The sequence below is a fragment of the Ambystoma mexicanum genome, chromosome 7p (assembly GCF_040938575.1).
Source record: "Ambystoma mexicanum isolate Mex_15411 chromosome 7p, UKY_AmexF1_1, whole genome shotgun sequence".
Classification (NCBI taxonomy): domain Eukaryota; kingdom Metazoa; phylum Chordata; class Amphibia; order Caudata; family Ambystomatidae; genus Ambystoma; species Ambystoma mexicanum.
The window spans coordinates 858,311,401-858,336,132 of NC_090939.1; the positions used below are offsets into that span (position 1 = coordinate 858,311,401).

General features: G+C 44.9%; 1 protein-coding gene across 7 annotated transcripts in view; it reads left to right on the forward strand.

Annotated features, from left to right (window-relative positions):
- LOC138526371 (CD99 antigen-like) overlaps positions 1–24,732 on the forward strand; it is a 383,615-nt gene that overhangs the window by 234,682 nt on the left and 124,201 nt on the right. For all 7 annotated transcript variants that reach the window (XM_069637030.1, XM_069637033.1, XM_069637035.1 and 4 more), the window contains one exon: positions 21,831–21,902. In XM_069637030.1, the coding sequence (XP_069493131.1) occupies positions 21,831–21,902 (72 nt within the window). The remainder of the gene's footprint in view (positions 1–21,830; positions 21,903–24,732) is intronic.

Consider the following 24,732-nt stretch of genomic DNA (forward strand, 5'->3'; position numbering starts at 1 on the left):
TTCCAGAAATGCATCCCTTTTTAGCTTCACTCAGAAGCTGATTTCAAATTGCTGGGCTTCTCTCTCTCTCTCTCCCAGGACTCCTGCTTGTTTTATGACGAGGCTTTGGGACTTTAGCAACGTCAAAGTCCTTCTTTGTTGTGTTGGTAATCAGTATTACCCCAATGGTTTTCCTAGTTGCAGTACCAGTGCCTTTCTTTTCAGATTTTCTCCTAGACTCGATCGGGTAATAACTAACATCTACTAGTTCTGTATGTCTTCTTTCCTTCCGGTAGTTGTGGTTACTGCTGGATTGTGAGTGACTTGGGGAGTTCCTCTTCGGAACAGAATCCTTGTCCCCAAGTAGGGCATCTCTCTCGGGGAGGTCCCGCTTGTCTCTACCCTTAGGGAGGGTATCGCGTAGCGGGCTTCCCTGCCTAGCCTCATGGAAAGGCTCCCCCTGGGGAGCAGTGACTGAATCCCACGATTCATCTCACTAGGTTTAATTCATCATAACCATAGGTGGCACATGTCTTACGAAGTATTGCAATGTCCTGGTAATGCAGGACTACATATGAGAGTTTATTTAGCTCCTGAGCAGTCAGAGATTATCTTCAGAAGTAAAATTTTAAAGTCCACCTTTTTAGTTGAACATTATGGTATAATGGTGAATTGACGAGGCCATGCATAAATGACATTCCTTTGAATGTTCTGATGGGGTATCTATTGTAGCACTTCGGCTGCTTCCCGACATAGCTGAAGTAAATGGTCTGAAATGGTCAGCGGTATGCAAAGTAAAAAGAACAATGTCTGTTTGGCCTATGGGGGCAGATAAAACAGTGCAATGAGGCAAAAACCTATTCAAAATTACACACTTTGCACCGGGTACGAAGAAACCCTTATGGTAAACACTATGGGCCTGATTCACAAAAGCATTTTATAATGGCCCAATCCTATAGGAAAATGTTGTGAATCAGGCCCTATGTGTGGGCATATGCTTGGCAATGGAGTAGCTTGCAATTAATGGTAACTAAACTTAATTTGCACATGAATAATTCTACATTGGTGACCATATAGTTAAAACCGAAGTGCAAGCCCAAAGAACCAGACCTATCGATTCAAAATGTACATACATTCGTTAGTAGAGCAGTCCTAAAAGAAATGTAAGAGTGCTTAGAGAAAGGTGCCATTTAAATCAGTACTAAAGTTATAAGTATAAAAAAGGAGGGAAATATGAAGGCAAACCTCAAAAGTGCATGTCGTTGGTGAGTGAATTCAAGTGAGAATATAACATGCAAATTTGAAATATAAATTGTACAATTGTAAGGGTACAGAAGCAAGAGTCGGACACAAAGATGGCATGTTTTTGGGTAAAAGACTTTTATTAGCGTGACTGGCAGGGGCAGGAAGTGAGGGAGGTGCCCAAAACTCTGTGCTTAATCCCCTTGGTTACAGGAATGCACCCAAAGGTGATTGGCCAGCTGGATGTCCTTGAAGGACATCCACCCTGCTTTGTGATTGACAGCTAGGCTGCAAATTGGCTTGGAAGGCAGAGTCGACCACTGGACAAAGGAATCCGAAGAAGAACTTGGAAGAGACGGTTGCTTCAACTCCTGGACCGTTGGTTCGCCCGGTGAAGCCCTGCTGCATTGCTGAAGCTCCGAATTTGCCTCGACTAGAGAAGCCCTGCAACTGACGACTTCTCCCCTTGGGTTGGTGGGACCAATCAGCCCCAAAGTAAACTCGTCTGGACATTCTCTCAGAGATGGCTGTACTTCCAGTGCTGCTGAAGGAACAGATTGCCAAGGAGAGGAAAACCAGAATCGAGTATGTCAGTTCTAAGTCCGACCCAAGCTCCAGGAAGATCCTCCAGACTCCCATGAAGCAGGACTGACCAAGCCTGAGCCACCTTAACGGAGTGCTGGACCCCAGATGCGCGGAAAATCCATTAAGGTATCCGAGAACCGCAGTGGTGCTATTTTGCGAGAGTCGTGAGGAGCTGAAACCGCAAAGTGCTGCTGATCTGAAGTTTGCCCATTGCTGCCGCCGACCTTCAATTCCCCAGATGTCCTCCCTTTTGTCCCCACAACTGAGGCCCAGGAACAGGATCGGCAGACCTACACAGGAACAGAAGCCAGCTGGAACCAATTTCTTCTAACCAAAGTTACTGTAAGACTAAGGGGACTTGCCTCTTGTCGTGTAGCCTTGCTGGGTCTCCGAGACCTGTCTTGGTTCCCTTTGCAGAGTTGCTTGCTGCTTTGCCTCTCACAAACCTCCAAGTTTATGGCCCTACAGTGATTTCATTTTATACAAAAACTTCTAAAACATTGTGCAAGCCTTTTTAGCTACCTGCAAGAAGTGCTTCAGCTCACCTAAACATTTGCTCCACTAACATTGGCTCTGACTTTGTGCTTTACCTTTCCCCATGAAAGGGTTAATTTACTTTGCATTCGAGGGTTCAAAAAGTACTTGCCTGTTTAAGAATATTTGTTAGCCATTGCTTTTCTTCGCAAAACCTTTTATTTGACACCAAACTTAGTATTGCTCTAAATATCCCAGTGCTATATCATTGCCCAGTGCCCTAGTTATTTAAGTCACCTCAGGGTGAAGAAAGTGTCTGTGTGCCATCCCAAATAGTTATCTACTGATTTGTATTTTGAAGTGTATTTTTGTGTTGCATATACATTTCTCCCTTCTAAAGAAGGCTTATTCAACTGACTGTTGAATTAATAATTGTTTAATCAAGAAACCTTGAGTGTAAGTGTTTATTTGGATACTTGTCACTGTGAATCTCTGTGTAATAACCCTACAGCTCACATTGACCCCTCTGGAGATGAGCCTGGCTGCTTAGTCACTCTACCAACTTGTGTAGTACATGCCTATACCAAAGGTTGGGTTAACTATTGCCAAGACGACAAGGCTGGTGCAGTCTCCCACAGGGTACTGCATACAATCTTCCCTAACAGCCATCCACTGCGGAATCCATGAGAACATGGACGCAAACCAACTGTCGTCTGTAATGTCCTCTGTCTCATCTACCATCTTGTTGTGCAGGTTTGTCAACAGCATTATTGGCCTCTGTCAAGGTTTCATTCTTGTCATCGTGAGAAGGTATGAATGTGCAACATGATGCCTGGATTTTGGCGCAAACTCCTCCTTCCATCGCAGTGATCATACCAAGAACATATCTGTTCTGCAGGGTCATCAATCGTATGACCCTCAGCTCTACTTTGATAGAACTGAATCCCTTTATGGTGGTGTGATTGTCTGCAGAAGCTCCAATCTGGTAATCTGTAACCATTTAGCATTGGCCATCGTCTGGATCCCAGGCATGAATGTAGTTGTGAATATTGGAACAGTCTTACTGAACAACCTATGCTCATATGGCATGGCCTCATATGTGTCTATTGATATGGCTGATAAGTAGTTCTCCCATCCGGTTCGTTTTAGAAATTCAGTTCTCAAATGGGCATCCACTTTTGGAAATTCTCCAATGTTCAAGTCACTCTGAGGGATCACTACTGCTGGAACATGGACAATCACCAAGGAACACATCCCTCCCCATTCCTTGGGAAGCAGCATGTAGGCTCTAGGCCCCTTAGCCCAATATCAATCCATCAGAACAGCTGTCCCTGCTCACATTATGGAAACATCGACTGTAGTTTTGCAGCCTTTGTTATCTCCTACATGATTCTTTCTGTCTCCGGAAGCACACAGTCGCATTCCCAATGGGATCACAATCCTAGGACCTGATTAATCTTCTACCAATGTCAGTAGTTTGGCATGCTTAGCCCATGACTTTAAAGATCCATTGTTCACTCTCTGCACCTCTTGTACATATTCTGCCTTTAGTAAGTGAGCTGTGCAGGACATAAGTCCCTCTTCCCATCCCTTCTTGGATTTCACTCGCCCATAAACTAAGACTTGAGTTTGTTACCAACATTCAGGCCATCCAGCTACTTCTGTTTTATCAGGGCAGTTCAGTCTCTTCATCTCTGCAACGACTACCTTTTCCGGTCCTGTCGCAGGATACTTGAGCATTTTGCTCTTCAATGCTGGTTCTTTTTCCATCTGTGTAGTTTTGATATCATCCTGAAATGAATGACCTTTTTGATCTCCACCGCAGAGTTGCCCAACTTCCCTGCAATTGTCCTGGGTTGATACATGCTGCAAGATGAACAAGGCATCTGGCATCGTGTTCTGGGATGGCTCTTGAAATAAAAGTTTGCACTGTTTTCATGGCATAGGGTATGAGACTGTAGACATAGCAACTCTCCTTGGATATTCTCTCTCCCACACTTCATGTGCTGATACCACATGTTATGACCCAGATGTGCTGCGTTGTCTAAATAGGTATTTATGCCCCTCATTATCTTACTCTACATTTCTCCTTTGTGTCACCACAAAGTCAGAGCTTGCATAGTAGTCATGAAGCAAATCAAGAAGAGTTCTCGTAGTGGGGAGAACCATAGGAGCCCCTACCTCCAGTTGAAGTAAATCAAAAGCAGTGCCTTTAATAGGGGGGAACATGTCCCCTCTACCTCAATAGGAGTACTAATATGATGGAGACTATGAACGAAAAGAGATGGACAGATAAAGAGTGTAATTGTGCAGGCATATATTGTGAACCAAAACATTGACATCCATATTTTTTGACATCCTGGTACTTGTTGTTCTTTCTCTAGAACCTTTCAAGCTTCCAAATGTCTCATTTTAATGCACATGACCAAATTATTTTACACCCGCAGTCGCAATATCTGTTCAGTGATTGCATTTAGCAGCCTTCTAATCACACAGCCATTTTAGGATCCGGTAAAAGTGTGAATATCAATGTCATTTGACAAGAGCAGGATAAGCTTGAAGGATAAATCTAAAAACAGCATGCACAAGCCTATGAACATAGAGGTTAACTACTTTGGAACAAGGTGAGAAAGGTTGTGGAAAATCTAAAGAGGATCTTGGGGTGACATGGTCTGTGAGTTGAGATGAAATTAAGTGGTCTGATTAGTAACGCCTGTCACAGTGCTTGTGCGCATGAGAGTTAACCCACTATACTCTCGTTCAGTGTAAAAAGATGCCACCATACTGTCTGCACCAGTTTGCATGTATGGTTTTATTCACTGGTCTAATTCATTAATGTTTGATCAGAACTGGTGTCCAGTACACAACACGTGTTTTGGCCGGTGGCCTTCAGAATTGGACAACAGATAATTCAACCTTGTCACTCAATTTGGGTGTTATGAGTCAACGCCCGTCAGTAGTGCAATGTTCAATGTTCTGGTGTAAAATTACCATACCTGGTCCATGGAGTTCCGTTCTCCTTGTTTGCATTCTGTGAAATGACTTGTAAAAGTGTGTATATCAACATCTCTTCTGACAAGAGCAGGATAAGCTCTAAGGGTAAATACAAAAACAGCAAGGACAAGCCTATGCACATCACTGTCTAGAGAACCATAGAGGTTAACTACAAATATGCACCAAGCAATAAATCTGGATATTGAGCTCCTTTCCAATTCGTAATCCAAAACTGATGTTTAGGCATAACTTTGATATGTCCAATAAAATTCTAAAGTCCTTTTTTTCAAAATTCCTAAAACTCTCAGCAAGGGTTTACATTCCTGCTAAAATACCTATAAGGAGTGTTCATGTGAGTCTTAGTCCACATGCAAAATCTGCATTTATCAGCTGGCCGTCTTAACATCCTTCTGCTTGGTCATCAATTGAGTCTGCACACGCTGAAATTCTTCTTCTTGTCTGGCTTCTGGATCGGCAACGGTCGGAGGTAAGATCTCGCCTTTTGTTTTCATATCAGTGAAGTGAAGCCAAGCTCGCCTGCCTTGGACCTTCAATGCTGAAGGGGTTATATTTTTCTATGCAAAAGGTGCCATGAAAGCGTGGCTTTTGCCATTTTTGAGTACATTTCTTTGAGCACGAGATCACCAACAAACAACTTTAGTGCTGATAAAAGTTCAGATCTGATTGCTGAATTGTCTTCATCTGTGTTCTGAGACAGACCCCCTGATGCTTGACTTGATCTGAAATGAGAGAGATGCTAGAGGTCATACATGTCAAATAGTTATTTAATTCACCTAACAATTTAGCTGTAACCTGGGCATCCATCGCTTCTACACCTCGGCACCCTGTCACTAATTCTGGGGGGATGAGGTGATGGTCTGAACCAGGCTGATTCCAAAGGGCATATAAAGCTAAGGGTCTGCAATATAGCCATCCCTTCTTCAGGGTCAATTTGATATTGGCAATCCTTCAAGGGGGCCGGCCATTGAGTTTCTCACATAGTCCGTTTGCTTGCAGGTGATAAGCAGAGGTAAACTTGTGTTTAATATCTAATGAGAGCCCTTTCAAGGGGATTGGGTCCTCCGACGTATTCCATATCTATGACAGTAATCACCACAGCTGTGCTGCTTTGGAAAATCTTTCTGCGTCGATACGCTGTCCTCGAGAGCCTCTGTCAAGCCGACGTCACCGGATGTTAGAAGTAGGACACACGATGCCCGTAGCCTCAGTTCCGTTTTTTCCGTGAACGTGTTCGCTTCGGAGATCTCGGCGCGCCTCGATTCTACTGAATCCTGTTCTTTCGGTTCTTCAAACCTGTTTCTTCATTGCTATCATATGTCGTCTTCGGCTTCTTCCACCCCGTGGTCTGGGTTTAAGAAGTGTCGGGTGTGCGGGTCCAAGATGTCGCTGACGGATACGCACAACGCTTGCCTCTGGTGCCTCGCGGAGGACCATGATCCGGACGACTTTGTCGACTGCCAATCGCTCACATGGAAGGCCTTGCGGGAGCATAAGAAGAAGCTGTCGGTCGGTAAGGTGGCCAAGTCCCGGAAGTCGCGTTCCACAGGTCTTTCGATGGACGATTCGAGGGGCGACTCTACACATCGTCGTCGGGAGTCCGGGGGTTCTTGGTCTGGGAGTCAGTCCTGCCATTCCTCTGCCTCTTCGAGGCACTCAGGAAGCGCCGTCACCGGTCGCCTTCCCTGTCCTCTTCCGAGGACTCCTCCCGTCGGCAGGTTTCTTGTCCAAACAAGCATTCCACTCCTGAGGAATGGGATTCCTTTTGAAAGGAGATGTTGGGTATTTTTCAATCGCAGGGCTCCGGTCCGTCCGCACCATCTGAGGACGCCGGTCGTGGCCGTGCTAGGGACACTGCTCGTTCGCCTTTGGGCTCGAAGTCGTCACGACCACCGGACGCCTTCGAGGACCCAGTCGGACAACAATGGTCGCTCTAGACATGCCTGTTCCAGGTTCCGCTCCTCGACGCCCTCGAGACAGCGAGAACCGGTGATGTCTTCGAGGAAGACATCGACGCTGGCGGCGCCGAGGTCGTCAACGGAGGCGGGGCCTCGAGAGTCCGAGGAAGTCGGCAACGCCATCGGCGCCCAGGCTGTCGACACGCTCGGGGCTCCGCCCTTGAGGCCTGTGTCGATGCTGTCGGCGCTGCGCTCGTCGTCGATGCGGATTCCACCGACGGCCTCAACGCCTTTCGAGGCAGCTTTGTCGGGGATGCCTTGTGGTACGAGGGAACCCCCTAGGCTGGCTAAGGCAAAACATGTCTTTGTTCCTTTTTCGGTTCCCTCTTTCCAACCTCTGGATTATATTTGAGGTGGATGAGGGGTCTGAGGAAGGTGTGGTTCCTGCAGAGGACCCTGATGACATTGTCTCTGGTCAAAGCCAGCTTGAGGACCTGCGCCAGTCATTGCATGACGCCAGTGGGCTCGACACCTCTCCGGAGGTGGAATTTGGTAGTCCTGAGCCTGGCACGCATGCCGACTCCTCTTATCGGCGCCTGATGTCGAGGGTCACAGATTACCTGGGGTGGTCTGCCCCCCCTGGGGATTTTCAGCAGGATGACCTGACTGATATCCTGGACCATGGTACACCAACTGACCCAGTGCTGCCATTCCATATGGCCTTGCAGAGAAGGGTGGCTGTGGCTTGGAGTTCTCCGGAGAGTCTTCTGGCAGTGAGCAAGTCCTTGCCGAAGAAATATCGCCCAGCCAGTGGCGTCCCCTGCTACTTGACCATGCACCCCACTCTGGAAAGTTTGGTGGTGCAGGCGGCTACGGCCCCCGCAAAGCAGGCGTCGTACCCTACCATCCCTCCTGATAGGGACGACAAACGTTTTGACGGCTGGGCGAAGAAGGTATTTTCTTCTGGGGGTATGGCGCTTCAGGCTGCCAACTCCGTTTGTGCCTTGTCTCGGTTCACGCACACTGTGGAACTGTATTTCCTTAGCGGCTGATCATATTCCCGAAGGGGAGGAACGGGATGGTTTCCTTGCTATCGTGCAGGATGGCAAGGATGCCATGTGTGAATCCTTTCAGTCGGGTCTGGACATGGTTGATTGCGTCAGCCGGTCCATGGCGGCGAGCACCGTAATACGCAGGTTTGCGTGGTTGCGGAAGTCAGGGTTTGCTCCTGATGTGCAAGCCCAGCTCCTCAACATGCCCTTTGATGGTGAACATCTTTTTGGCAGCAAGGCTGACGAGAGTCTTGAGAGATTGCAGTCCTCCAAAGCTGTAGCAAAGTCGTTGGGCGCTGCAGTTAGTCAACCTCCCCCTTTTCATCCTAGGGGACAGCAATGGAGGGGAGGTTCCTTTCGATATTACTCGTCCTAGTAAATCGAGAGGAGCTGCAAGTCAAAGGGGCAACCGTAGGAGTGCCAGAGGTAGAAAACAAGGTACTCGAGGTGCCAAGGCTGCTCGAGCAGTTGCCTCTTTGCCCTCAGGCACTGCTGCAGCCGCTTCAGCTCAGTCGTGAGGCCCATGCTTCTCCGGTTGGGGTAAGGCTGGCGCAGCATCTTGTAGAATGGCGTGCCATTACTTCAGATGTGTGGGTTCTGGAGATCATAGACCACGGCTACTGTCTTCCTTTCCGGCAGAGGCCTCCTGGCAATCCGCCAGGGAATCTCTTTGAAGAGTCCGGATCCGCTCCCTGCGCAGGAAATTCAATCCCTGCTGGAGAAAGGCGCCATAGAACTGGTGCCGGTAGCGGAGAGGAACAAGGGATGGTAGTCCCCTTATTTTTTTATTTCGAAGAAAGACAGAGCATTGAGACCCATCATGGACATTGATGATGTCGGATCACGTTCAGGTGCCACCCTCGGTCACCCAGGACCTTCTGTGGTGGGCCGTGGAAGGCAATCTGATGAGGTGGGCTCCATTTTGGCTTCCCTGGCCGGAGGTGACGATCGTGACGGACGCATCCCTCACGGGATGGGGAGCTCATGCCAACGAGCTGACAGTCAGCGGTCGTTGGTCTCCGTCAGAGTCCAGACTCCATATCAATCTGTTGGAGCTGAGGGCCGTCAGGCTTTCCCTGAAGGCTTTTCTGCCGACTGTGCGAGGAAACAATGTCCTTATTCTGATGGACAACACAGTGGCCATGCACTAACTCAACAAAAAGGGGGGGGCAGGGTCGCTTCCTCTGTGCAGGGAGGTGATGCAGCTCTGGTTCTGGGCCATCCAGCAGGAAATTTCGATCTTGGCAGTTCATCTGGCCGGAGACTAAAACGAGACGGCGGACGCTCTAAGCAGGCAGACCGCGATCTCTCGAGTGGGAGTTGGCTGAGGAGATTCTCCTGGAGATCTTCGGCCTTTAGGGGACCCCTCAAGTGGATCTCTTCGCCTCCAGTGTCAACCAGAAGTGCAAAGGTTTTGCTTGCGGGAATTTCCTCAGAGAGGAGCCTTAGGAGACGCGTTCGTGGTTGAGTGGTCCTTCCCACTGCTGTACGCGTTTCCTCCAGTCCCCGTCATCCCGCAAGTGCTGCGGAGGTTACGGAGGTTCGGTTTCCAGATGATCTCATTGCTCCGGCATGGGCCCGGAGGCCGTGGTACCCGGACCTTCTCGACTTGTCCATCTGCCCTCCACGTCGTCTTCCCTACCGAGACGATCTGCTCTCACGGGAGGGGGGGGTCAGCTTCTCCATCCAGAGGTCAGACCCCTCAACCTTCACGCTTGGCTTCTGAAAGGTTCAGGTATAAGGAATGGGACTTCCCTGAAGACGCAATGGAGGTGTTGCTTTCGGCCAGACGAACGGCAACAAAGTCCCTGTACCGTTGACGTTGGAGAAAGTTCTGCGACTGGTGCAGGGTTAAGAATGTGGATCCTTTTTCATGTGGAGCAGAATAAAGACCTAGGCTAATTAGCCTTCGGTGTGGCCCGCACACCCTTACTTCCCACTATGCGTTAGACGGTTTCTTGATGCTTCTATATCAATTTATACGCAGTTATCCTTGTTTTAAAGTGATTTTATTGTCCAAAACGTGTATTCTTCAAATACCAAATTTTAGATTCAGTTTCGTCTTATAGGCTAATATTGAGACTGTGGCAAACAGTAACCCATCGGGCTAATGCATTTCGGAGTTTTCCTTCATCAGAGCCTGAGTTATTAGTACTAGTTTCATAAATTATTAAATCAATTAATTCCATGTAACACCACCAATCATATTTTCAAAATGCATATGACAATTGTATCAAAAAAACGTTTTTCAATTAACAGGGCGCCCACAAGTACAAACAAACATTAAACAATGAGTAGAAAAGATAAGAGAAAAAGAACATTGACTACATCAATCTCCAATTCCAATTCAAAACATGTCCTGCTACCTCTTAACAAACGTGCCTTTTGTTTAATTAGCATGCGCGAAGTGTTATATTTCATCCAGCTTGTGTTTATATTTGGCTCTGTTCCAATCGAGTTCACTAAAATCATACTATTCATTCAATACTCCTCACGATTGTGATTAGTGTCTTATACAGCTCGTGAACTTTCTACAGCTATATAGCGAGTGAAAAGCATGACTGTGCATTTTCTTGCTGACATGCACAGGAGTCACTGACCTGTCTGCCGTGTTTTTGGTTGACACAGAGTATACCATGTAGAGTGATCGTAATGCACTGTTGGGCAATCAGAGAGTCAAGTTGCAGTGTATCAATATCGTGCTGTTATAAGCTTAAGTATTATACTTCTGTATTGATGTTATCTTACCTTTGTGTGCAAGGAAGCCGGTTAGTGCTTCTGCTGCCGGCGAAAAGCAGTTCGCGGTTCGCAGCGTTGCTATAGTAACGTTTGGGTACCAATATGGCCGCGCGAGTGTTGACATGTCGGCCATATTGGAGGTGGCAAAATAAGTGAATTGGACTACTTACTGCGATCTATGTGTTTGGACCCATGTGGTGATGCAGTAATGAGATCAATGTGTTGTACGTGTTCACATGTTAAGCATGTGTGTTTACCTATATGTTCAAAATATTCATAATTCATTCGATATTAAATCATGTATGTTTGTAAATATACGCTGGATTAATTAGTATTTTCCCAATCTTATCAATAGGTTGCGGTATGTATCCCGGGGTGCTGCAGTGTGACATTGCACTTATGATTAACAGGTGCTAAGGACTAGCATTCGAATTGTATATATGATGTTACTCCGTACTTTTGACCAAACAAACACAGGTCAACAATGTTATTTACACTGAACAAATAATCAAAGTGATTTATAAAAAAAAATTAAGATCGAACTCTACATTGAGTCCTCGCGGGGATAGCGCTTCTAAGCGATCTATCCAATACGCTTCTTTTTGTTGCCTTCTCTTTTTAATGTCTGTATGTGAACCGTGTGACTCGATTGTTTTCAACACTTGGAATTTGATCTGAGAGATGTTATGCTGTTTGTCATTATAATGTCTTGCAACTGCGGAGTTCATGTTATTGTTGCATATGCACGACTTGTGTTCATTTATTCGAATTCTCAACTTCCGTCCTGTTTCACCTACGTAATAGAGCCCACACGGGCAACGTATACAGTAGATGCAGTTCTCCGTTGCAAGTCGCGTAGCATCTAACAGTAATTTTTTCTCCAGTGTACGGGTGTGGTACTAGTCCACCTTTCATGATGTTGTTGCAGTTGCTGCAATTGAGGCAGGGAAAAGTCCCTATCTTCTTTGGTTTGCTCCTTTTCTTCTTGGTATCCCCAGTATTTACTAGTAAGTCTGTTAAGTTGCTGGATCTTTGGTACGCAAATGTGGGAGTTTCGGAAAAGAGAGTCTTGGTTCCTTCATCACTCCTAAGTATTGTCCAGCGTTTGTTGATACACCTTTTGATCTGCATGCTTTGAAGAACATTTTGATACATACACTAAAGCTGGGGATTGTTTCTTGTCTTTGAGTGCAAGTGTGCTAGCTCTTGTTTTGGTTAACAACTTGTCCTTTGCTGTTTGTAGATCTTCATTGGGATAGCCTCTTTCCTTTTAGCTTTTTACTTAGTTTCTCTAGTTCTTGTTCACATTCTCTCTCATCACTGATAATCCGTTTCAAACGTAGCATTTGGCCATAAGGCAAGTTCTTCAAAGTGTTCTGCGGGTGGAAACTCATACGGTGTAGTAAATTATTTCTGTCCGTTGGTTTTGTGAATAGGGAAGTTGTAATCTGATAATTGTGTACATTAACCTTAATGTCCAGGTAGTGTATGCCTGGGTTGCCGATTTCCGAGGTGAATTGGATCCATTGGTCAATGCTATTGATGTAAATCATGAATTCATCAAGTGATTCTTTAGTTCCTTGCCAAATGCCAAATACATCGTCGATGTCGAAGGTAGCAGGACATGTTTTGAATTGGAATTGGAGATTGATGTAGTCAATGTTCTTTTTCTCTTATCTTTTCTACTCATTGTTTAATGTTTGTTTGTACTTGTGGGCGCCCTGTTAATTGAAAAACGTTTTTTGATATAATTGTCATATGCATTTTGAAAATATGATTGGTGGCGTTACATGGAATTAATTGATTTAATAATTTACGAAACTAGTACTAATAACTCGGGCTCTGATGAAGGAAAACTCCGAAATGCATTAGCCCGATGGGTTACTGTTTGCCACAGTCTCAATATTAGCCTATCAGACGAAACTGAATCTAAAATTTGGTATTTGAAGAATACACGTTTTGGACAATAAAATCACTTTAAAACAAGGATAACTGCATATAAGTTGATATAGAATCATCAAGAAACCGTCTAACCCATAGTGGGAAGTAAGGGTGTGCGGCCCACACCGAAGGCTAATTGGCCTAGGTCTGTCTTCTGTTCCAGTTCACATTTAGTGCCCCACACGGTGGCACTTGACAGTGGGCTGCACCCCACTAAAGAACACTTAAGTAATGAAACAGTACTGAAAAAGAAATGGTATAACACAAGAAAAGAAAAAAGCTGTGCACTCTCTCCCTCCTTCAGCTCCGATCCTTTTTCATGTGACATTCCTGTAGTTCTGTCTTTTTTGCTTTCTTTGGCCCACAGGGGCCTGCAAGTGGGTACCATAAAAGGTTACCGGGCGACGCTGTCTATATTTAAGCGCTCGTCTGAGGAGTGTTCTTATTTTAAAATCCCTTTAATTTCTCAGTTTCTGAAAGGGCTCACTAATGTGTTCCCTCCGTCACCTTTCCAGGTGCCCGGTTGGGATCTGAACCTTGTTCTCAAGTTTCTAATGGGTGCTCCATTTGAGCCTTTACATTCTTGTCCTTTGAGACTGTTAACCCTTAGAACTGTTTTTTTAGTTGCGGTCACTTCCGCTCGCAGAGTGAGTGAGTTACAGGCACTTTCAGTTAAGCCACCCTTTACTATGTTTCATAAGGACAGGGTTGTCCTTCGAGTTCGTCCTTCCTTTCTTCCGAAGGTGGTGTCGGAATTTCATTTGAGCCAGAAGGTTATTCTTCCGGCATTTTATCCTCCTCCACATCCTGGTAAAGATGAGGAGAGGCTCCATAGGTTGGATCCTAGGAGAGCTTTAAGTTTCTACATTTCACGCTTGTCCCGGGTCAGAGTGGACGATCGGCTCTTTATTGGTTACGCTGTAAGGCGTTTGGGACAAGCTGTTACTAAGCAGACTGTCTCGATGGGTTATCTTGGCAATTTCTGAATGTTACCGCTTGGCGGGTAAGGACCCTCCGGTAGGCTTACGGGCCCATTTTACTAGGGGTATGGCTGCCTCTACTGCCCTGCAGAGGGGTGTTCCTATTCATAACATCTGTGATCCAGCCACCTGGGCTTCGGCCCATACTTTTGTACGTCACTACTCCCTAGATTCTATCCATGGGCAGGATCTGGCCTTTGGCAAGGCGGTCCTTTACTCTGAAATTTGATTCGGCATTCTAAATTTGTATATTCTAAATTCTTTTCCCACCTCCTTACATTGGTACTGCTTTGGGAGTCTGTCATAGATATGGAATACGTCGGAGGACCCAATCCCCTCGAAGAACAAGTTACTTTCTTACCTGGTAAAATTCTTTCGATGGGATGGTCCGACGTATTCCATATCGCTCCCGCCTTGCCTACCCCGCTACAGAATTTCTTATGCGATTGCAGCTTACGTTTCCGCAAGGCTTTCTGTGGCCATACTGGCATTAGATTGGTGCCACACGTTCTGGGAAAAAACTGAGGCTACGGGCGTTGTGCGTCCTACTTAGAACATCCGGTGACGTCGGCTCGAAGGAGGCCCTTGAGGACAGCGTATCGACGTCATCGACGCAGAAAGATTTTCCGAAGCAGCACAGCTGTGGTGATTACTGTCATAGATATGGAATGCGTCGTTGGACCATCCCATCGAAAGAACGTTACCAGGTAAGAAAGTAACTTGTTCATCTGTTCAAACAACTCATTAACAAAATGTGTCCCATTATCGGATCTCAGCACTTCACATACCCTTGACGACTGCTATGGCCACTGGGAGTTGCAGTGCCTTGCTAAGCCTGTCCAATAAGGATGTGTTCTCTAATAGCATGCCGTCCGCACAAAGGTAGCTCCGCCGTTTCCAACGTGCTAGCCTGTGTATGGTTGACGTCACATAGGCGGAGTCGCTGTACACCATCACTTCCTGCCCTTTGTGTTTCTCGAGCGCAACAATGAGCGCTACCAATTCTGCTGGTTGTGCTTACTACAACTTCAATTACACATTTAACTTGTGCCTCGCTACCGCTGCGCCTGAATGCCTTTCCCGACTAGTTTGATATATTTTCAAACAACCATCAATAAAGAGAATTTACCCTCCTGTTAAAGCATTTTCTTTCACACATGGCATATCATCATAAAACTCAACATTATTAGTACAGTCATGCTCATGATCGCCATCAGCTATTGGCTCAGCTATAAATGTGGCAGGATTCACTATGCATCTGACAATTTTAAATGCTGGATTCAAAATCATTACCTAATAAGCTGATGCTCTTTGGGATGTCAATGTATCTTTGGGTTTCTCTAAAATAGCAAACCGAGCATGCTCTACGAAGAGTGTTTTAGAGCAGCCCATCACATTACTTGTGGACTTCTCAATTGCGAATGCGGTGGCAGCAGCCAATGACTGTTCGCAATGACTGTCCTCTCATAACTGGGTCTAAAATCCTACTGTAATACACTTGAGGCTTGTACCCCAATCCAGTCCTCTGTTTGAGAACTGCTGTCATGACAGTCCATTTGTGTGTGAAAATAAATTCCTCAGCATAATTGGGAATTCCCAAAACAGGGGCAATACAAATAGCTTTTTTCAATTCCTCAAACCCTTCCTCCATTTGTTCAGTCCATTCTATTTTTACTGTATTCACTTGTACTTTCTTTAAGGCTTGCAAAAGTGGTTTTGTGTATGAACAGTAATCAAACACCCAGGCTTGAACGAAGTGGCATAATCCCAGTAACTGTTGCATTTGTTTCACTGTATTTGGCTTTTTGTTTTTCATAATCGCCTTTCAGGTGTCGCCTTCTTTCCCTTATGTGAGATGAAGTGCTCTATGTAGAACACCCCTTCCTGACAGTATTGTAACTTTTCTTTGTCTACTTTGTATCCTTTGTCAGCTAGGATATGATATGGCATTTGTAATGCGCCTATACACAAGTGTTTCAAGGCGCGATTCAGTCATCAACTGAATCGAATCTTGCATGCAGTCCTCTTCCGTGGGGCTACAAATTAAAATGTCATCTATGTACTCATCACCGCCCTTTTAAGATCAATATTGCCTAAATCCATCTGCATGACTCTGTTAAATATCGATGGAGACTCGCAGTACCAAAGGGGCAAAAGAGTGTGTTTCAGTCGAGTTTGCCGAAATGTAAAGGAGGTCAAGTCTTGTGAGTCTTTGTTCAACAGGATCGGGAAAACGCATTTTTCAAATCGATCACCGTGAAATATCGAGCTTCCACGGATACTGCAGAGTATCATCGCCACATTGGGAACTAAAGAAAACTCTGCTTCTACAATTTGGTTATTCGGTCTCATATCTAGTATAAATCTCCACAACCCTCCTTTTTGATTTTTATGGATCGGATACACCACAGTATTAAACAATGATTCCAATGGCACCAGAATACCTTGTTTCATCAGTGCCGAGTCTGAAATCTACCCTTATGAGCCTCTCGAGACATTGGGTACTGTCTTGCTCGAGGTAAAATTGCCCCTGGCTTCAGTTTTAATTTTACTTCCCCTATTCCTTTCAACAGACCCACATCACAAGGGCCTGTATTTAAAAGGACACTTGACACATTTTCCAAGTCTTCCTGAAAATATTCTGGGCTCTGCCGCATTATCACCATTCGCTGTGGGATTTCCCTCTTCTCTATTCTTATCCAGTATGTGATGCTCATAAAGAACACTACTTTGTCGTCTGTTTGGCCTTCTCTAAACATGTTGCCATCAGTGATGTCAATCTATACCCTTCTCTTGAACTATTACTGTTCTCCATGGTCGGCTCTCATCGTCCATTCCTTCAAGCATCATCATTTCCCTCCGTACTATGGCTGCTTCTAATTCTATAGGGATAGTCTGTACCCCCTCTTCGTCCATAGGATCTGTGGTCTAAACAAAAACTCATCAGGTATTCTCAGTTTTTCCCACTAAGCCAGGTAACCAGGTCAGTAAAATGCTCACCCCATACAAGAGAACTTCTGGCTCTACTGGAATGCCTTGCAGAGCTACTTGCTGTGTGAACGCCATTTTAAATCCGTCCACGTTTAAGTAGTGTATTCCTGGAGTGGAACACACGATCAGCGCATGAAAGTCTTGTTAAGTATTGCCATAAAATCTCTTCCCAAGATCTTAACTGTTGTCTGTCGCGAATATAACAAATAAAGACCTGTCACACTCTCCTATACAGACTGGTAATTCATCAGTAAAAGTAACTCGACCTTTAGCTCCAGAGAACCCTTGAGCATTCATGGCAATTCCTGACATGGATATTTTCCCTCTCGTATACACGAACGAATAGCCCCAGTGTCTACTAGAAAAGAAAAGGATTTGCCTACTATCGTCACATCGACCCTTGGTTCCTCTTGGGGGTCTGGTGTCAGATGGTACTGAACACATCAAGTCACCCTGTGAGCTGTCCTGTTGTAGGTATAGGCATATTACTGTTCCTGTGAAAAGATTCCCTCCAACAGTGGCACCTAGTATTCTGGGTGTCAACACCTGTCCTGTGTTTGCATATTGCTGTCTGCATGAAGGCTTGTTGCGCCGGCCCTTGCGGTGGATTCCTTTACACACGCACTGGTTGCTGTACTCGCTGTGTTTGTGTCTGATAGAATGCCTGATCTTGGGCATACCCCTCCCTAGTTTGTGTAGCATATGGTGGAGGATAAGGTGCCTCCCTCGCCCCCTTGAAAATTGGACATTCTGTACATTCCCTTGACTCCCACATACGCATGCAATGTGCCCTGTGATCCCGCAAGTCCAACATACTGGAGGTGGTTGTCTAGCAAGTCCTCCTGGGTTAAATCCTCCCTGTATATTCTGATTCTGTGCATTCTGAAACACGCCTCGATTATTTTGAAATCCACCTCTTCCTCCTCAGTAGCCAATACCTCTGCCTCGTGGCACAAACCCATACCCACCTTGGTCCATCAGGTGCTGATTACTCACTTGTGATGCACCTTCTGCTTGCTGCATTCCCAATCCTTCTCCAATCGCCAATCTTCGACATAATTCGACAATTTCTTCTGAACTAGCTTAGCTTCCTCGATTTTCTTGGCCGCATCTTCTTTTTTTTTCTTGCAATAACCGACAGTGATGGACTATCATCAACTGTATCTCAGGCCATAGTTTTGCTTCCATTCCCACCTGTTTCTTCATCTGTCTCTGTACTGGCTCGGGCAACCCCTGACATAAAATGTGGTAAAATAATGCCACTGGTTTTTCCTACGGCTCCCGCATTTCAAGTTGCCATGGCTCTTGAATATCGTGAATGTAAGCAATAGGGTCTTCATCTTCCTTCATCTTACGTGTCATAATTGCCCCCATATCTGATACGTCGGGATACTGTACCCTGAGAGCCTTCCATACATCTGCTCTGCAATTATTAAATGGCGCTCCATGTGCTGTGTTCTGTGCTGTCACACTTGAATACCCTGCTCTCCTTCATATTGACAAAATTAAGAGTTGAAGGGCTGATGACCACAACTCCGAGACCCTACATACGTTTAAGGAGAGGGCTCGAGCAATCAATACATAATTTTATTTTCACTTTATCTAACAGTACAAGATTGAACTTACTGAATGATATAAAACCTTTTTATGTTGTCTGACCACTTGGTCAAAACAGTTTTAACTATAAGACACATAGACTGGGGGCGGTAATATTAAAAGGAAAACAGACCTCCACGAAATGTGCATCTAATTACTCAGACTGAGGAAAGCAGTGAGAGTTGAGGGCAAGGATCTCTACACTTTTTGTAGGCGGCACATCACCAACCAGGGATGGTTGTACCACTCTACGGGTGCATGAGATATTCACACACAGGGCCAGAGAGCTACCAATAGGGACTTGGATCCAGGAATAAATTGTTTTAACTAAACAACTACTGTCTAATTTGTGTTATACTCCTTCATATGTCATCAACACTTTCTCCAAGGATAGCTGCCAGGAGACCGTTAATGTCTCCTATGGCCAGCGTGTTTCTTCCTGTCTTTTCTTTTTTTTCCTAACTCGTATATCCATTTCCCTGCGCCTGAAGTCAAACTCGGGAGCTTGCATCTTAAATGATCCTTATCCATCTGCGGCAATGTAATATACTGTGGTCTCCACCCTACCCATTTTTTCTAATAAGGGAACCTGTAAAGCCCAACCCGCAGTCGGCTCCCATAGTCCGCCTATCCATGGCAGGGACAATGGTCCCTGACTGTCTTTTTGGTGGTAGCAATCTTATGGAGGTTATTCTCCCGTCTCACTGTACGGTCGTCCTCGGGACACTCTGCATATGCAATGGGATCTGGCGTCCTATACTTGGGTTGTTCCAAATCCGACCATCTCACTACTTTGGCTAACTGCAGGCTTTTTCTGGGGACACATGTGCTCCCCCAGCCTGCCTCAAAGATGGACTCTGTCCCCGTCTGACATTTCTTGTCCCCAAGAACTATGGCTATCTTCCCCTTCACCCTGGTCGAAGTTCAGTCTGCTTAAGGACAATGCTCTATGTTCGAGACGGAATGGATTTTCTTTGTCACTTCGTAACTGCAATGTTGGATTGATCCCTCTTCCCTAGACTTCTATAGTTGCTACCTTCCTTTATTTCTTGATAGACTTTATCGATCATATCTCTGATGCTAACTAAATCAAAGTTTTCTTCTTCCATTGCCATTCTAGAATTCTAGATGCCCCTGGCGTAGTTCCTTTATCGGAAGGAATTCTTCTGTTCTATCCCATCGTATTGCTGGGCTTGGCCCTACTGGCTCCTTTCGAATAAGGCTAGACTCAAGATCCCGCTGCCTCCTCCTTTCTTCTAGTTCCTCATCTAGTGCCCTTTGTTTTCTCGCCTCTCTTCTGATTCTTTTATTCCTGCCCTCCTTTCCTCTTCTTCCCTCTGCCTCGGGATTGTTTTGTCCCTTAATTTCTATGCTTCCTCCTTCCTTCTTCGTTTCTCTTCTATCCCCGTCTTGTATCGCTCTGTCTATTGTCATACTTTTTGTTCTTCTGCTCGTTCTTCCTTTTTCTCTTGCTCCTCTTGATACATCTGCGTTCGTCGCTCCCTGCTCTTTCTTGTATGCTCATCTTCTTTCAATCTCTTCTCTTGCTCTTTATCTCTTCTATCTTGTTCATCCTTATCTTCCCTTTTCCTAACTTACTCAATCCTTTTCTCATCTAGCTTGAGTAATATCTGTCTACCCTTCCATTCATTCTGCACAAGCGTTACCTCATCAGCTTTATCCTTCTTTCCTTTCAATCTCTTAATTTCCCTTTCTATTTCTGGCGATATGTTTGATCGCTCACTCTTCACTTGTTTGTCTTGCAGGATCTTAAAGATCTCATCTTTTCTCTTATTCGCCTTTGGGCTATTGTCACTGCTATAAGCAGGCGGTTCATATATCTGATTACTATACCCCGTCACCGCTTTCAGTTCCTTTTTAAAGGGTACAACCCTATTTCTTCTGTACTAGAGCCTTTCTCTTCAGGCGAGGTAAGGGCAGCTGAAGGCTCAATGCCTTCCTCCTTACACTGGCTAAGCATCCACTCCTCTTCCTGATACATTTTCCAGAGCTCTAAAATCGCTAACCTTTTCTCTAATTTCTTCCCCGTGTACGCAGCGTGTAAATATGTGGCCATGTGTTGCAATACCGCTATTGACGGTGATTTCCCCCCTCGCCCCCCCCCCCCTTTGTGGTCACGGCATGAACATTTTATCTGCTGTGCCTTTCACCCATTCCGCACTATACTGTTTGAGCTTGTGCATGTGTTTTGGCAGTGTCTTGCATAAGAGGTATATCTCCCATGGTGACAAGTCTCAATTGACTGTCAATACAAACAACCTTTAAACCACTTTCTTTTCAACTCTTTAAAATAACAAATATGAGCGTGCACCATCAATCGCCGTTCAAGCCTCTAGTTTCTTAATCGGCTATCTCTACCTTTGGATTGGTACCAACCACTTCACTAGGGATTTTGCTATGCCTTCTTTTTCACTAACTTCACAACTTTATCATTCTTCAATATTCTTACTCCTCAAATACAGACTAGTCAACTTTACACATTTTAAATAAACACTGTGATCACTTATTTTTCTCCCTCGCCTCTATTTAAATACCCGGTATAGGGTTTAAGACGTCACCCTACACAAACCTGTTAGTGCGTTATATTTCACTCTACTCCTACTGGAGTTTGAGACGTCTTCTTCTGAAGCTCCCTTGGAGCTACTCTCTTTAGGCGCTACTCTCTTCAAACTATTTCCCATTACTCAAAAATGATCACAATCCCATCCCCTTAATATGCCATTCCCCTTAGTCTACTCACCTTTCGTTCGTTTAATCTACTCAAGGCCTTCGGTATTGTCTCCTTTTCCAACCAACCACTTTGCTTTCCGTCCGTAGAGCGGCAGTGGAAAGCGGGCAGGGATTTCGTCAAAGGGGGACCTACCCACCATCCCGGTTCTACTTGCAAGCTTATATCTATTGGCCGCTCTCCACAGGAAACCCAGCGATCTTCCAGCTAGATGGCAGAGGATGTCCAATCGTCCAAAATACTGGAGGTGAACTTGTTTTGAACCATCCGCAGTGATACCACGTGAGCTTTAGAGCCCTTTGGGTTAACACGAATGCAGTGGATGGGATGCAGAATAACATATCTGGTTACCGCTGAGTGCTAAAACGGGTGCTGATTAGTCTTTTGTGAAAGGGTGTCATTTGTAGCACTGGTGTTGGGGTGGGTTTTTGGAATAACTGCAAAGGTCTTCATTAAGGATTCTGTGAACGAATGGGACCCACAGCTTTGAAGACTGACTTAAAGGACCAGAATGTCTTAAATGTCAAGCATACAAAGTGTAACAAATGTGTTTAGTTACAATGATGTTTACAGCAAAACCTTTGTCTTTCAGGAAGCTTTAGTGATGATGACCTTCTCGCTGGGGTTGATCCGAACAAGCCTCATAAGCCAAGTCACCCAAGTGGTATGAACTTTCAAGTATATGCTTTATTGCCTCATTGTATCCCCAAAATGATGGTAGATTGGTATAAAAAAGTGCGAATTAGAGTTCTAGGCAAACATACAATGAAATTAAATGTTGATGTTGGTGATGGGGGGGGGGGGGCCTTAGAATTTTGTATGATCATGAATCAACAAGGCAGTGGAACCTCACTGTATGAAATATTGCAGTTGTTTGACTCTGCTGCATGCCATCTGTCATATAGAAATGTACTACTGCTATTGTTCAGACAAACCTGGGCGCAAATTTCCCTCAAAGTCATAAACCGATTGGAAAAATGGCACTTTTATGTTTTATGCATCCAATGCTTTAAGAGTTCTGTTTTTTTTTCTCACATCCCGCAGTGGGACCGAGACCATGGATAGTGTGCTCTATTTCCTTTTCTCGTTCTAATAGGTGTTTACTAAAGAGCTGGTATGTTTTTGGCTCTTCCTGAATTCAATTTTTTCCTAACTTTAAAAAGAAAAATGTAAATCCGTTTATTTACAATTAAACTTACTGCAGATCTGTCTTGCTACAGTGCTGGACTGCTCACTGTAATTAAGGGATGCCAGAGGCTTATATTTTTGTAACTCTATTCTAATGCTCAACAAATACCTCTTCCTTCAGTTTTGGGGCCCATGTCCGGTAATAAATAAAATGCCCTCAAATTTCACCTCTTTGCTTACATGCAGCAGTTCATAAAACCTGGTCCGTATGATTGAGACTGCATAATTCCCATGCTGGTGCGGCCTTGAACATCCCTTAGTTTAGAGTCCCCATTGAGCCTGTGCATGTTTGTTTTATTTGCTTGTATAGCACACCAAACCTGGAGTTATCTGGGCACTTTTGCTTAGTGTACAATAAGGTTACAACAGTAGAATGACTGACAATAATGGTTGCAGACATATGAGGAAAATATGCAATGGGGGAGGGCATATCATAATATATACAGAGGTACATGAAAAATATACAGAAATATTTAGAGATGTGTACTCAGAACATACAATAGGTGGGGATATAAGCAAGACTTATCGCGATATATACAGAGGTAAATTAAATGTACAATAATATTTACAGATGTATACGGAAAATGTACAATAGGTGGGAATTTATGCAAGATATACAGTGTTTATAACGTGGCTTAGGACAAATTTGCAGTAAGACCTAGGGGATCATCTGGTGATACAGGCTAGGCTATGGGCGTGGTCACTAGGGCAGCTTGGTTATAATCCCTCTTTACTACTTGGAAACTGTAGTTCAACCAAGTACATGAAAGAGAAATTAACAAGGGAGCCGATACGGGCAACCCAGACAAAGCCCAAAAGTTGTAGGAAACTATAACTTCAACCATTCACTATGGAGAGACATAAAAAGGTCACCCATAAAAAAAGTAAAAGATTAGGTGAGAGGGGAAAATGATTCCCCTTCACCTAGAGACAATGTAAAATAGTTTCCTAGTCAAAACAAAAAGGTCTGGGGTTGACACAGGTCAGGAAGACTTATCATTGATAAAAAGATCTTACACAACAACAGTCTTGGGATGTTGGAAACCAAAGGAGCTGCTGGAGAAAAGGGTGGGGGTTGTGGGGTGCCCAGATCCACGTCGGGAGAGGAGCACTTCTATCTAGGTGCCAATCATTATTTCTACATTATTAGAAGGGCAGGTTGAGGGTGTCAGTCTTGTGGGAGTACACAGCCACAGGAACAAAAGACTTGGCTCCCGTACCACATCCAAAAGTAAATCGCACCAACAAAACCAACAATGATCCCCCTCACTCATATGCCTCCCCCATCACAAATACTGATGCCCAACACCTCCTCGGCACAGTCACAGCCAGAAGCTTCAACTATTAAAGGGGCCTTCATTAACGCTAGATCGTTAGTTGCTCATGCTCTGACCTCATCACCTCAAATAAATTAATTTCCTAGCGATCACAGAAACCTGGCTACACCCAGCTGCAGGTCCCGCTTTGATGGTAGCAGTCCCAGACGAGTTCAGTAGTTTCAGAACAGACAGAACCACCAATAGAGTAGGGGGGGTCGCTATCATTGCCAAAAACGCCCTGGCCATTAGAATGTACCAGCTCACCCTTCCCCTCAGGAGAATTGCTCGCCGTTAAACTGCGTCTCTCAGCTGCATGCACACTTCTCATTCATATTCTATATAGACTACCAGGCCAAATCTCCTTTGAGGAAGACATTACTTGCCTCCTCACAAATAATTTCAAACCTGATTCGCAAATTATGCTTCTAAGTGACCTGAATCTCAGCCTTCATGACAATTTAGATAGCATTTTCTATGGCTAGTGCATTGGTATCACAGAACTAGGCTTCTTGCTGTGCATATCTGACCCCCACACACTGCAAATGCAGAATCCTAGATCTCATCTTTTCTCTTATTCGCCTCTGGGCTATTGTCACTGCTATAAGCAGGTGGTTCATATTTATCGGATTACTATACCCTGTCACCGCTTTCAGTTCCTTTAAAGGGTACAACCCTATTTCTTCTGTACTAGAGCCTTTCTCTTCAGGCGAGGTAAGGGCAGCTGAAGGCTCAACGCCTTCCTCCTTAAACTGGCTAAGCATCCACTCCTCTTCCTGGTACATTTTCCAGAGCTCTAAAATCACTAACCTTTTCTCTAATTTCTTCCCCGTGTACGCAGCGTGTAAATATGTGGCCATGTGTTGCAATACCGCTATTGACGGTGATCCCCCCACCCCACCCCCTTGTGGTCACGGCATTAACATTTTATCTGCCGTGCCTTTCACCCATTCCGCACTGTACTGTTTGAGCTTGTGCATGTGTTTTGGC